The following is a 15470-nucleotide window of genomic DNA, read 5'->3' as shown; positions in this document are numbered from 1 at the left end:
AAATGATCCCTTGGCTTTTCAGAAGTCTGAACTCAGGAGTTTCATCCAGTGATGAGCTGCCAAAATCTTAACAACCAGTTCCCTGCCAGGTCTTCGGTGGCACTTCGGAGGCAGGTCCTTCACTTGCTTTGGGTCTTTGGCAGCGGGTCCTTCAGTGCCACCAAAGACCCAGAGCGAGTGAAGGACCCGCCGCCAAAGACCCAAAGTGAGTGAAGCAGCTAGAACGACAAGGTGGGTGAGATAATATATTTTATTGGACCAACTTCTGTCCGTTAGAGAGACAAGCTTTCCAGGCAGACATGTGGCTTGAATGCTTGTCTCTCACCCACCTTGTCTCTCTAATATCCTGGGACCACTGCATATGATTGCTAGAATGTCATTTTAAAAACTTGCTTCCAGGATTTGACTGTTAAAGTCTCACTCCAGCTCAAATCTTCTCAGTAAAACCGGTAAGAAGATGAAATCTAACCAGCTCCTTACCTGCACCAGAACTTAGGGGCAGCAGTGTAAACCACACAAGGTGATATTATCAGTGCGACTTTCATGATGAAAAGCAACTCAGCAAATGTGATAGGCACAGAAACATTGGTGCATTGGAGTACGCTGGTCTAGTCTGGTCTGGGCCCCTGAAGTTTATGCTTAAATCAAGGCTGACCTAGAATCAATTCTTACCTTTTTAGACTCCAGGATTCCAAACATAGGAAATAATATAGCAGGCAGGAGAGCTGTGATAGCCAATGGGATGACCTCTGTGCACCAGTACACAGACATAAGGATGATGACATAGCCACACTTGGCCTCCTGGAATACAAGCAAACAAGGGTTTAAGTACAGGAAATCAAGTGAGTAGCTGAATGCACAGGGTCCCCCAATAGATCCCAGGATATAAATGGCAGCGCTCTAATCAAGTGGTCTCTTAGGGGTGGGAAAAGAGTTTTTTTAATAGGAATGTTGTTATCTTCTACTCCAAGAAAATATTCTTAGACACCCAGCTGGTGCAATCTGGTAAATTTTAAAGGTAAAAATGTACTCAATCGAAGTTTTCCCACAGACTTCAATGGGGCCAGGATTTCACTCCCAAAGTGAATTTTGGGCCTGATCCTGAGTGGTGCCGAATACCTTCAACTCCCCATTGGATTTAATTCCGGGCTGCCCAGAGGATTCAGGGGGCCTGGGGCAAAGCAATTTTGGTGGCCCCTTCCATAAAAAAAAAAGTTTCAAAACTATAGAATATTATATTCTTGTGGGGGCCCCTGCAGGGCCCAGGGCAAATTGCCCCACTTGCCCCCCCTCTCTGGGCAGCCCTGATTTAATTGGATCCAGGCCCATCTCCACAAGAAGCCAAATCCTGAAAGAGACATTTGATCTTTACAGCTCAACCAGTTACTCAGAAACTTAAGTGAACATTCACATCACATCCTAAAGCCTGGCCTGGAAAACAATGCATGGGCAAAGCTAGGGGCGTTTTAAATGCACAAGGACTTCAGGCCAAAGCTTAGGGTGTTGAAAAACCAGAATTTCCATAGAAGTGCAAACATATGGCTAACTTACATGTTCAGCTTTCAATTGGCATTTGATTCAAGCAGGAGCTTCCATGCCTACTAGCCAAGATGTTTAGAAGCAATTCATGATTTTGGATGTCTGTTTTTAGGTGCTCATCTTAAGACACTTAAAAAGGGGCCTGATTTTCACAGGGCAGATGCTGACTTTCTGAACATCAGGCCTCCTTAAGGTGTCTCAGGTTGGACACCTGACAATTGAGGTACCAAAAATCACTAGTAGTCACTTGAAAAGTCTTTCATCTGACTGAAGATCATTATATTATAGGTATTAAACTGTTTATCTGAAATTATAACGTTTTCTTAACATGGAGGTTGTCTAGGGTGACCAGATGTCCCGTTTTTAAAGGGACAGTCCCTTTTTGGGGATTTTTCTTATATAGGCGCCTATTACGCCCCACGCCGTGTCCCGTTTTTTCACAGTTGCTATCTGGTCACCCTAGGGTTGTCTGGATTAGAAAAGTCTAAACATGTCCAGTTAAACGGTTGCTGAGACATTTTTATAGCCTAGTGATGCTAGGGTTTGTAAATTCAATTTTCTTATGAGAAGTAAGTATTCATTAACTGACTGCAAACATTATTTTGGCTCAGGTGTAAATGCTCCATAGTTCACAATTTGCTTTTGTTTAAAATAACAGTTTGTAGGGTCTTAAGGATGGGCGGGGGGGGGGGAGCGCAAAACAAATAGGCTGGAAGTTGATATTCACAAATGTGCTGTAAGGTGTTTTTATAATCCAGCGTGTGTTGCTCATTTTTGCTGAGAAGCTCTTTATATGAGCAGAAAATGTTATTTACAAATAATTGGAAATAATGATCAACTTAGAGGGAGGTTATCTACTGAGTATGCTCTGTAAGGAACAATTCTGCATAGGCTAGAGTACAGGAGAGATATCAAGAGAAGAGACTTAATTAGGGTTTCTATGACTTTATAATGTGATTCTAGGTTTTGCAGCAGTAGCTAAGTGTTAGAATTTATCATATGTGATTGCATTTGGCCACTGTGTGAAAAATAGAAAGAGCTCTGAGGGTCTGAAGGAGAATATTAATCTCACAATAGAAGCACTGGTTATTTAGAATGTGGAGTAAATAATTTACTTAAAGTTCAAGAAGACAACAATGCTTATAAATTAACTCTTATAGACACAGGCACTTCAAGCACAGTCTGGTTTAGAAAACTGAAAAGCAAGCACTAAGGTTAGAAAAATATAGTCATGATTAACGCTAACAACTGCAGAATGTTGATTTTGCTTCTTTGAACAGGGGACAAAAAAAACATAACAATCTGTCCTCTTGGAGGGCAGTTGTGAAAGTGACCACTGATGAATTCTAGTAAACTGTTACGCAATCCTGTAAGCGCCTCTTAAGATGACACAATGTTTCAGCTAAATATAGATAACTGAATACAAAATACCTCACTAGACTCTCATTAAATTATGCAGCAAAGAGTCCTGTGGCACCTTACAGACTAACAGACGTATTGGAGCATGAGCTTTCGTGGGTGAATACCCACTTCGTCGGATGCAGGATTCACCCACGAAAGCTCATGCTCCAATACGTCTGTTGGTCTATAAGCTGCCACAGGGCTCTTTACAGCTTTTACAGATCCACACTAAAACAGCTACCGCTCTGATCATTAAATTATAAATTTTATAATTACAAACTTATTTATTGAAGTCTGTATTGCTACTCTTGCATACCACAGCCCTATCACAAGCTTTGGCATTGATCCTACAAAATTTGCCATCTAGAGATTTTAATCTTTAAACCACATCTATGAAGTCCCCCCACACACACACACACACACCCCAACTCATAGGAATTTCTCTTCCACTGGAGTCTCTCGAGCTGACCAAAAGGCAAGGCTGTTATTAGACAGGTAAACCAAAAAGGGTGCCATTTTTGTTGACAAACATGCCTGAGGTTTTTCTGGAGTTTAAAATATGCCGAGCAATGTAGGTCAATCACAAATGAATAGTTGTAACATTATTATTAGAACAGACCCTAAAAGCTATGCCAGACTAGAATATTTGCTGCAAACATGGGTTTCAAATTTTACCAAAAAGAGACAAAATAGATAAAAGGCCTGATCCTCCATGGTCTTACTCCAGCTCTGCACTGGCATAATTCCACTGAAATCAAATTACACCAGGGTACAATTGGCGTGACAGCACTGAATCATCAGGCACAATGTTTTACTTCTCACTCCACCAAGTTAATAATGCACCAAATAGATTTTCATGAGAGGATCTCAAAGAACTTTACAAATCTCAAACCTTAGAACATGCCTGTGTTATGCCCATTTTACAGATGGGGAAACTGAGGCACAGAGGTGTCAACACAGCAAGTCAGTGGTAAAGCCAGGAGTCTGACCACTAGAGGAGGTGGATGCTTCTGACAAAAATCAACATACATGAGCCTAAACTTGAAACAATGTCTTTGTGGTATCAAAGTTGTAAGACTATAAAGGTAAAAATGGCATGTTTCATGTTTGAGTCTGTGGGTGACCCACATCCTGGCACGGAGAGGTTTCTTATAACCCCTCAGTGACTGCAGTCATTCTACTTCAGAGGGTCTTTTTGTAAAGTTTACAGCTATAGCCTGGGACATAAATGCCTTTTCTTGTTTAAGGGTTACCCTGCAAGTGATCCTAATCTAGTCCTTAAAACTTGACATTTACAAACCTGATCTATATTTCAGGAAGTAAAAGGTAAAAAACAACCCTCCCCCGATTTGGACTGTTTGAGTGAACTAATTGGATTTATTTAACCAAATCCCGCTCCAGATTTCTCGGCAGAAATCCATGCATTGTCCTTCCCGCGAACGAAAGGCTGCAGTAGCCCAGGGGCTGTGAGGTTACTTGGGAGCTGGCATCCCCTTAGGGAGGACACCCCTGGCCAGAAGTCCTGGCTGGCGCTGGAAGGGCTGCAGCATTGGTCTCCTCATTTGCTGCTGGGTGCTGAGCGCTTCTGAAAACGCGGCCCCTGCCAGCCCTGTGGGGCTCTGCGGGCACGGGCCCGGAGCGGCCCCGGGGGGAGCCCCCACAGCGCTAGCGAGCTGAAATGGGGGCGCAAGCCGCTGTTCCGCACTAGACTCCAGCCTCCCCTGGGGCATCGCGGGTGCAATTGACAAAGGGGGCGGGGGTCCCTCTCCCGGAGGGAAACCCGAGAAAGCTGGAGAGCGAAAAGTGACCTATGCGCGGACCCCCCCCCCCTCCTCCCGGGCTGGCCGGTCCCCCAGCGGCAGCTCCTAGCGACCCGGACCCCCCCCGCCCCCGCCAGCCGCTTACCTTGGTGGGGACGAGCAGGGGCAGCGCCAGCAGCAGCAGCGGCGTGCAGAAGAGGACGACGAAGGACTTGAACCTCAGCAGGGGTCTCAGGCACGGCGGGGCCATGGTCCGGCGTGGGGCGGGGGGGTCCGAGCCCAGCGCAGCGGCAGCGGAGGAGGGCAGCGAGCGAGTGACAGGGACCTGGCTGCAGAGGGTGGTTTAAATACACCGGCCGGCCCGGCCCGGCCCGGCCCCCCGCCTCCCCCCCCCAGCCTGATTGCACCGCGGTGACCTCAGTGCCGGGGCCGCTGCCTCGCCCTGCTGGGCACAGCGCCCCGCCACCAGAGGGAGCCCCCCCTCCGCTGTCCCTCGTCTACCCCCGGGAGCCGGGCACAGCCCCGCTACCCCCGTCTAGCCCCCTCCCTGTGAGCCACGCACAGCCCGCCCCGCCCTGTCTAACCCCCGGAGCCGGGCACAGCCCCCGCCCTGTCTAACCCCTCCCCGGGAGCCGGGCACAGCCCCGCTACCCCTGTCTAGCCCCTCCTGTGAGCCACGCACAGCCCGCCGCCCCGCCCAACCCCGTGAGCCACGCACAGCCCACCCGCTGCCCTGTCTAACCCCCGGGAGCCGGGCACAGCCCACCTGCCCTGTCTAACCCCGTGAGTCGGGCACAGCCCCGCCCTGTCTAACCTCCCCGGGAGCCGGGCACAGCCCTCCGCCCTGTCTAACCCCGGGAGCCGGGCACAGCCCCGCTACCCTGTCTAACACCCCGTGAGCCACGCACAGCCCCCGCTACCCTGTCTAACACCTCCCGTGAGCCACGCACAGCCCCCGCTGCCCTGTCTAACCCCGTGAGCCACGCACAGCCCCCGCTGCCCTGTCTAACCCCTGTGAGCCACGCACAGCCCCCTGCCCCATCTAACCCCCGTGAGCCACGCACAGCCCCCTGCTGCCCCCGTCTAACACCCCCGTGAGCCACGCACAGCCCCCTGATACCCCCATCAGCCGGGCACAGCCCCGTGAGCCGCGCACAGCCCCTGCTATCCCTCGTCTAACCCCCTTCTGAGCCACGCACAACCCCCCCCCCCTCCCTGTGAGCCACTCACAGCCCGGGGGGGAGTGGCAGGATCAGGTGTCAAACGCCAACACGGCCCCCAGCTCCCCCCTTCCCGCCCAGCACCATCCCGTGCCCGCGGGGCGGGGATCATGTGCCAGCCTCCCCCCTCCCCATACGCACATTCCTGCCCGGGGCCAATGGCAGCGTGTGGGGAGGGGAATCATGTACCAACCCGGCACCACCTAGTTCCCGCCAGCCCCATCCCACGCACCCCCCTGTGCCCATGGCTGTCCCGGGACCGTGGGCGTGGGGGGGATCCTGAGCCAGGCCTCCCCTCACCCGCCCCCAGTAACCCGGGGGCGGTGGGACTTGGGGCCATGGGAAATGCAGCCACCAGCCCCGAGTACTCTTGCGGGCTGCCTTTCCCAGGCCCTGTGAGGATGGGGGGCGGAGGGGGGCGGTTATGGGGACTCTCTGCCCTGGCTGGTTGCCTGCCCGCTGGCTCCCGCTGAGAAGAGTCCGCTGGGATCAAACTCCTCCGAGCAACCTACTAGTACAAAGCACTGATCGCCCCGGGCACATGGCAACGCCAAGCCCCCTCCCTACCGCCCGGCCAGCCCCCTCCCCTTCTACGACCACCCTTTCCAGCCCTCTCCTGCTGCAGCCGGGCAGCCCCCGCTCCATCTTCTCCTTTCCTTGGCTCCCCCCCCGCCCGCCTCCACTTTTCCTGCCCCCCTTCCCTACAGGGACACTGGTAAGAAGGAGCCCGGGCTCAGTTTGCTTCCTAGAGCCCCCTCGTGGCTGCACAGCAGAAACTCTGTATGCAGCGGTGCTGGCCTGCTGCTCCCAGGCTCTTACAGGGACCAAGTGGGTGAGCTAATCTCTTTCATTGGACCACCTGTTGCGGAGAGAGACACGCTTTCCAGCTTACACCCGGCTCTTCTTCAGGTCAGAACAGACCAGAAGTCGGTCCAATAAAAGAGATTAGCTCATACACCTTGTCTCTGTGGCAGAGAGTATCTCTGTACTTGCATGACAGCTCACTGAATGCCCTGGAGTGCCAGCATGTTACCCACCTTAGCTGCCTGAAAAGAGGAGTTATGTTGTGATCGAAGGGGAACATGACAGTTGAAACCATGCAAGCAATTATCATATTCATGGCTGTTGCTAGCCAGGCTGTTATTAACAACAGTGTATCCCTGCTCATGTTATAAAGCCATGCTCTCTAGCAGACCTCTTCTGCGTGTTTCAGCGGGGGGGCTGTCATTTATAGCACAAACAAGGAGGAGTCCTTGTGGCACCTTAGAGACTAACAGTTACAAGAAAAAACCTTCTCCACGTTGCTCATGGAAACTGTGCTACAGTTCTGCAAGCAAGAATGGTGTTTAAACAAACGCATGCTTCCAGTGTGGGCAAGGCTCAGCTGCGCTGAAACATGGCTATCCTGGGGCCACACCGGGTCCTTTTCACTTGGAGGGAAGCTTTGCTCAAGTGAACACCAAGGGGTCTGATTCTCCACTGCTTTGCGCCTTGAGTAGTAATTCACACCTGGGCAAAGTGGGCCACTGGCATGAGAGAGTGGGGAATTCTGGTGGGGTGGCATTTTTCCTGCTTCGCACACAGGTGTCAACAACAATCCGAAGTGCACTGCTGTGGGGAACAAGGACTTGTGGATCTGATCCTGCAAACCCTGATGCAGGGCCAGTGCAGTCACTGGGGCTCCTCATGTGAGTAACTGCACACCCTGTGAAAGGGCTGTGCTGATGACTTAAGTACTATTGGCAGGTTTTGGCCTCTATGACCAGGTGCTCCAGGCTCAGAGTCACAAAAGGAGACACTCTGTTCTGCTTGTTAAAACGAGGAATGCCCACAAAGGAAGTGAGTAGCAGGCTGGAGCCCCAGCAGCAGCCCCTCTGGATAACATAATGAGCCCAGAAAATATTCCACAAAGATGGAGAGGCTGAAAGGGAGCTGGAATCAGCTCAAACCTGCATTCATGTGTCCAGTCTCCAGCAGCAGATGAAAGTGTCAGAAGCTCTTGGGAGACAGACCAGTCCTCCAACCTGAAGCAAATACTCACCAGCAACCACACACCACACAACAAAAACACTAACCCAAGAACCTATCCTTGCAACAAAGCCCGATGCCAACTCTGTCCACATATCTATTCAAGTGACACCATCATAGGACCTAATCACATCAGCCACGCCATCAGGGGCTCGTTCACTTGCACATCTACCAATGTGATATATGCCATCATGTGCCAGCAACGCCCCTCTGCCATGTACATTGGCCAAACCGGACAGTCTCTACACAAAAGAATAAATGGACACAAATCTGACATCAGGAATCCTAACACTCAAAAACCAGTAGGAGAACACTTCAACCTCCCTGGTCACTCAGTAACAGACTTAAAGGTGGCAATTTTGCAACAGAAAAGCTTCAAAAACAGACTCCAAAGAGAAACTGCTGAACTTGAATTAATATGCAAACTAGATACTATTAATTTAGGCTTGAATAGAGACTGGGAATGGTTGAATCATTACAGAGATTGAATCTATTTCCCCATGTTAAGTATCCTCACACCTCTTGTCAACTGTCTGAAATGGGCCATCTTGATTATAACTACAAAAGTTTTTTTTTTCTCCTGCTGATTATAACTCATCTTAATTAATTAGCCTCTTGAATTGGTATGGCTACTCCCACCTTTTCATATTCTGTATGTATATATATATATATATATATTCTTACTATATGTTCCATTCTATACATCTGATGAAGTGGGCTGTAGCCCACAAAAGCTTATGCTCAAATAAATTTGTTAGTCTAAGGTGCCACAAGTACTCCTCATTCTTTTTGCGGATACAGACTAACACAGCTGCTAATCTGAAACCTAACTGCAAGTAGGTAACTCCTTACAGACTAACATGGCTGCTACTCTGAAACCTGTTCTTATAGAAGCTGTACTGTTTGCTGTACCCAAGCAACTAATGCAAACATAGTTAACTGGCTCGTGGCTTCAGTGGAGAGGCAGCAATTGTGCTCTCCCAGTAAACACAGAATAAAAAGACAAAACCAACCAAGCAGTAGGAGATGCCTTTTAATGGACTAGCTAAATCAATACAGGGAAAAAATCTTGGTTGAGGAGGCTGCTCCCATGCCTTGTTCTGACAAGGAGTCCTCATGTGGCCTTGGGCAATTCACTTAGCCAACCTGTGCCTCAGTTTCCCCATCTACTACAGAGGAGTGTTGAGGCTTCATTCAAACCAGTCTTCAACATGTCTTAGATAATTTAACTGCCTGTATTCTATGAAAAGGAACAAAAATCCCAAGTAATTGGGACTTGGAATCTTCATTGATTGACCAATGGAAAAATCAGAGCAAGAGGTACAAGATACGCAAAAGGAGACACATGGATAATGGAACGATCCTCCTGTCTACTGTGATTTGAATAAAAAAATGGAGTGTTATGTCTTCAATAGGAAAAGGAAGGGAAGGAATGTTGGAAGCACAAAGTTCCCTGCAGTGTTGGATGGCAGTTGGTCTTGGGCAGTTCCAGAGATAGGAAAAAATTAAGGAGAGAGGGAGTAGGATCCCTATGGGGAGAAACAGATGAGGAGCAAAAGAAGAAACTGGCAGATGGATGGATCCACCTGAAAAGATGTGACCTTACCATAACTCTTGGAGTTTATGAAGGGGCTGAATTCTGCGTGACCAGATGCAGCTGAAATAGAGTGAGAGCTTGGACCCAAAATCCTGAGTCCAGACACTGCCGAATTTGGGGGAAAGAGAGGGGGCAGCTATAAAATTCAGACCCAATCTCCAACAGGCCAGAACAAAAACACGGATCTGCCTCAATACCATTTTAACAGGCAGGTAGTACCAGCTTTGCAATATTGCCAGGAGCCAGCCAGACACAAAATCTTATAAGGCAGGCACCCATAGCAGAACTAAGGCCTGCATTTGCAAACTTAGATGCCTAAAATTAGGCTCCAAAATCTGGGTTAGGCACATCACTAAACGCTTTGACCTGCAGGAGTGATGAGCACCCACCAACTTCACTGAAGCCCATGGGAGCTGCAAATGCCCAGCTTATTTGGAAAACCAGGCCTCTTCTATTGAGGTGCCTGGACATTGACTTTAGGCACCCAGCTTGCAAAATTCAAACTTACAATCTTGCCTGTCCATGAAAATAAATTAGACTTGTTGGTAATTAAAGCCATTGGGAGTTGACTGTGCCAATCCAAAAAAAAAACCAACAGATCACAGTTTCTTTCCTGGAGTTACTACCACCTTTAGGGCCAGATCCTCAGCTGGAGGAAACCAGCGGAGATCCATTGAAGTCAATGGAGCGATGCCAATTTACACCAGTGGAGGATGTGGCTCATTTTACTTTGTTTCTTAAATTCCGTTCAGTGGTGGCAAAAGTTTGCACGGGCAATGAGTAAGCTTCCTCAAACAGCCCCAGGGCTGACCTGGGTCAGGCCACCTACAGGGGCCCATCCACCGCTTGACTTCTCTGCTGAAGCTGCCAACAAGGGTGCTAAGTGGCACCAACTGCAATGTGGATCTCTCTCTCCACTAGGAAGTGCACAGAAACCGAACAAGCCATTGCACGTGAGCCTCCAAGCAGCTGCTAGATTGAACCAGCCTTCAATCACTTAGTGGCCTGCTGAGTTAGAACCCACAACTCAGAGAGGTGAAAAAGCTCCCTATCCCATCGCTGCTATAACCCCAGCAAGCCAATCCCTCCCCTTCCCATTTAAACTAGATCCTCCATGCCTTTAAACACCTCCCCAGAGAATGTTTTATTTCACTAAAAGCAGCAGAGAGTCCCGTGGCACCTTATAGACCAGGGGTAGGCAACCGAAGGCGGCACGCGAGCTGATTTTCATTGGCACTCACACTGCCCAGGTCCTGGCCACTGGTCCAGGGAGCGCTGCATTTTAATTTAATTTTAAATTAAGCTTCTTAAACATTTTAAAAACCTTATTTACTTTATATACAACAATAGTTTAGCTATATATTATAGACTTATAGAAAGAGACCTTCTAAAAACGTTAAAATGTATTACTGGCACGCGAAACCTTAAATTAGAGTGAATAAATGAAGACTCGGCACCCCACTTCTGAAAGATTGCCGACCCCTGTTATAGACTAACAGACGTATTGGAGCATGAGCTTTCGTGGGTGAATACCCACTTTGTCGGATGCATTCACCCACGAAAGCTCATGCTCCAATACATCTGTTAGTCTATAAGGTGCCACAGGGCTCTTTGCTGCTTTTACAGATCCAGACTAACATGGCTACCCCTCTGATACTTTTATTTCACTGCGTCAGATAATTCTCTGTGTAAGCGGCAATGGGCCAAGTTCAACCCAGCTGTCACATGGGTCAGTCTAGCCCATCAGGATTGGACCTGGTGTTGAAACTTATCTATATAAAAACATAGATTAGAGAAGATGTGGACGGTGGGTACGTAGAACTAATTAAAATAAAGGAGACAGCTATGGCCAGATAACTTCCAGCCTACTGAAGTGTTTAGCAGGGGTAGAGGGCGGGGGAGTGTGATTGGACAGAATGGGGAAGGACGGTGGCTGACAATGCCGCCCATGCCCGGGAGCTGCTCTTGGGAGGTTGCTTGCGCTTCTGGCTGAGAGGAACATGTTTGATTTGGCAGCTCTCCCTTCTGTCCCCATCCCCCTCAGCCTGTGCATGCGTAGAGACACCGGTGTTGGCTGGATCCCAGGGTTCTGTGAGAATGGCAGCTCTTTCACATGGCCCACACGAGCCTGGCCACTGGCTGCTCGCAGGCTAAGGGGAACCCACGACTGTTCACATTGCTGCAGAGACACGGCTGTGCTTGCAAAGCCAAAGCCCCAGGAGTTGGGTAGGTTTCAAAACAGGCTTTAGCCAGGCCCTCCCACAGACCTGAAACCCATGGCAGCGTGAATGACTCCACCATGCAGGCATGTGAAGAACCACTTCCCGCAAGTCAGCACTGCTCTAAGGGCAGGGCAGGGTTTCCAAAGCTGAGCCACGGACTCCCCCAGCCTTTAACAGCCATTAAAGTACTGTTTGGAAGCTGGAGACTATTTGGGCTAGACTGGGATGTCCTTCCATAGAATAGCACGGCTCCTAACAAGAGTCAATAAAGCAAAAACTTTAAATTCAGTGCAAAAGCAAATATAGGGGCCTGATCCAAAGGCTTTGGACTAAACGGCTCAGCTTCCATTAATCGGTGTTGGATTAGGCCAGTGGTGCACTGTGTTTCTACAGAGCCACCTTTCTGGAGTCTTTCAAAGCACTTTACAACCATTAATGAATTAAGCCTCATAAAACCCTTGCAGATGGGCAAACTGAGGCACAGGGAGGTTAAGTGATGTGCCCAAGCTAACACAGAATCTGTGGCAGGGCTGGTAAGAGAACCCCAGCCTCCTGAGACCTGTAATTTAACAAGTCCATCCTTTACCCTATAGATACAACCATGAATGTCAGTTTTATTTGATCTCTATACTCTTCAGAACCATGGCACAACACAGGTCTACCAGCGAATGGGACATTGCAGCAAAATATCTGTCAAAGGGTCAGACAATTGCAATGTTTGGGAAGTAAGAGTTCCAGGTGGGGAAATTAGAAAATAAAGACTATTTGGTGTAATCTGGCTCATTCCAAAGAAATTGCTTTTCAGAGATATCTTGTCCTCCTCCTGACTCATAGATTCCAGTGGCTGCTGTTATCACTAGACAGGGACGGCTTACAGGTAGCAGTGGGCTTATTTAGAGACAGAAATTTCTCCTACCCCATCCATCTTCAGTTCAAACACCGGCCAACCGCGTAAGCACACATTCTGCAAGCACAACATCCTGGTGTCAAAGCAATCAATTTTTTAAAACAATTAAAACATCGCAGCTTCAACACAGCATTTGGAAGTGCAAAACCTTAATGAAATGAAACTCACCGAGACCTGAAAGAGCTCTGATACTTGGAGGTTGCGGCGGGGGGGAGGAATCTGATGCTTAAATGTACTAGGTTTTAGCAGAAAACTTCTACTACCCAGTCTTTTGACACTGAAAAAAACAACTTGGTTCAGAACTTACCTCTCTGTATGATGCTTAATTTGATCAGACGCCTAAAACATGTCTTGTGTGTAAACCTTCTAGTGCATAACGTAATTGTACAAGACTTAAAACGGAAAGAGAGTTATTACTGGCATTCAGGGGACATCAGTGTTCATTACCTTCTGTTTCTCCTCCTCTCCTCTGCCACACTAAGTACTTTTTGTAGCCTCCGCCAGTCCACAGTGTTCTTTTAGGAATATCTTTTGACTGGGTTCCTATTGCAGCATCTGATATTTTTCCAAGAAGAGCTTTTGTAACTCTGAACTTACAGTTCTTTCGGTACAATCCCTGTGCCCAATAACTTTCTACATAAAAGCCTTCATTATGAACCTCTCGGTCACCGTCCCTTGCTGACCAGACTTTTGAGCCCCAGATGGTACTTCCAGTACAGTTCAGTCAAACCCCGAGGAGAGTTTCAAATACTGTACAGAGTAAAGACTGAAAAAAAATGTTTTAATTGTAATTGGCAACATTGTAGTCTGCCTGTCCTTCCATTACTTCCTGATGGCTGCCATCTCATTTACATATTGTTTCAAAAGCCTTTTCTCTGCTGTGTTACATAATTTGTGTTTATCCAAATAAACATTAATTATTTCCATGTCTGGGCAGTAGTGGATTTTTTTGTTTTGTTTTTTGATAGAAGCAGAAAATTAACCAGAGTGAAATGAACTCTGATTTAATGACACTTAGCCCACGTGTGGCATTCTGGAGACGCTCTGCAAACATTAACTAAAGATTCTTCGCAACCCCCCAGTGGAGGAATGAACATTATCCCATATTACAGACAGAGGCAAAGGCTCAACATTTTCAAAGTGTCCAATGATTTTGGGTACTCAACTTGAGACACTAGGGGCCTGATTCACCATGGTCCTGCACCTTGTAGTCAATTACACCACTGCAAAAGGAGTGCAAAGTCATTCGCTTTGCACGGGTGCAAATGACACAGGGCAAAGCAATGAAGAATCTGAACCTTAGGACGTCATTTTCATAAGTATCGATTTGCATGGGTCTAACTGATGAGTCTAAGTCCCAGTCCCAGTCTGAATGACTTCTGCAACTCCTGTGCTGTGGGGCTGGCTTGGCGTGGCTCTCCACTCCAGGGGTTGCAATCTCCAGGGTTGCAGTGTCATTCAGTTTTGGCTCTGCCCCCCTGACTGAACCAAATTTGTGAGAGTAGAGTTGTGACCTGGCTCATACGATTGCAGGGCCACTCACTCAAATTTGTCCTACCTGGCCTCCCGTCATCATGACAGCTGGGTTAAACGTGAGTGGCACCGGGACCCCAGAAGTTGCAGTGCCTGGAGCAGGGAGGCGAGCCCAGCTAGCCCCCAGGGAACAGGAGCTGCTATGCGACCCTTTGAAACATTCTGGAGATCCAGTTTGGGGTCCCGACCCACGGGTTGAGAAATCCTGCTCTAGGCTGCTCAGGTACAAGAGCAGAAATCCAGATTATAGCAAATCTTGTTGCTTTGCCCAGAAAATCCCCTTCCTTGACGTCTATCCACCTGTCCAACTGTCCATCCTTCGACTGAGCCCCTCTGAGTGTTTTATATGACTGGAAAGCACCTAGCAGATCACGGGCATTACAATAAATAATAAATATGAAGTATAATCCTTTGCAACTAATATTTGAGTCACTGTATCTTCAGAGCCCATTTAAAGGTTAACCAATATATTTTTAATAGATGGCTAATCAATTGCTAGAGAGTCTTACAGAATCCAACAAGTCAATACATAGCTTATAAACATCTATATCACTCTCCTCTGGTGCGCTTATTACTATCTCTAACATATTGTTGTGTCTGTAACGTACTTATAACACCTATTAACTGGTTATAAACCATTTATAAGTGGGACCTTAACATAAAGTGTGACAATTTGTTTCCATTATTACTGCTGCAGTAATCTCATGTTTCCATTCACTGATACAGGCTTTTCGTCATCAGGACATAGGTTGTCCACCAGGATGTCCTAACGAAAAGAATTCTACCAGGATTGAAATGAGGAAGGGATGCAATGGAACAGAATTCTACTACTCTTCCCCCTAGCTTATTCCCTGTGATTCATTAGAAGTGCATCTCTAGAAATCTAGAGCCTTATAATGATTTACACTTAGTCCAAATTTCATGTGGATCAGCAGCCAAAAAGAAATATCCCAGCACAACACACACACAAGCCTTCTTCCACAACCACCTATATCCCAGTCAGCTCACTACACAACAAAAAGATGACTTGCAGTTTGACTGGAAACATCAACAGATCCCAACTGTGTGTTGGACCAATGAGAGTGAATTCCACAATCAAGAACCAGTCACTGAAAATGTCCTGTCACGACCCCTGCCCTTTAAATCTAGTGCGTTTGCAAGTTCAAGTGCCCCCGCTGATCCCAACCATCACAATATTTGTACTGGGGCAAAGGGGAGGCTTGAGGCCCACAGATTAAAGATTTGCTTTTCTTCATACCAAAA

General features: G+C 47.8%; 1 protein-coding gene across 1 annotated transcript in view; it reads right to left on the bottom strand.

The window, feature by feature from the left end:
* The window catches only part of SLC13A5 (solute carrier family 13 member 5), a 52713-nt gene that overhangs the window by 22157 nt on the left and 15086 nt on the right, over window positions 1-15470 (bottom strand). Inside the window, exons 2-3 of the mRNA XM_039507785.1 lie at window positions 4846-5029; window positions 673-801 (exon numbers count right to left, since the gene is read on the bottom strand). Coding sequence (XP_039363719.1) covers window positions 673-801; window positions 4846-4950 — 234 coding nt within the window. The 5' untranslated portion in view covers window positions 4951-5029. The remainder of the gene's footprint in view (window positions 1-672; window positions 802-4845; window positions 5030-15470) is intronic.

The sequence above is a fragment of the Mauremys reevesii genome, linkage group 20, assembly GCF_016161935.1.
Source record: "Mauremys reevesii isolate NIE-2019 linkage group 20, ASM1616193v1, whole genome shotgun sequence".
NCBI classification, from domain to species: Eukaryota; Metazoa; Chordata; order Testudines; family Geoemydidae; genus Mauremys; species Mauremys reevesii.
This window is presented reverse-complemented; position numbering and strand designations above follow the sequence as displayed.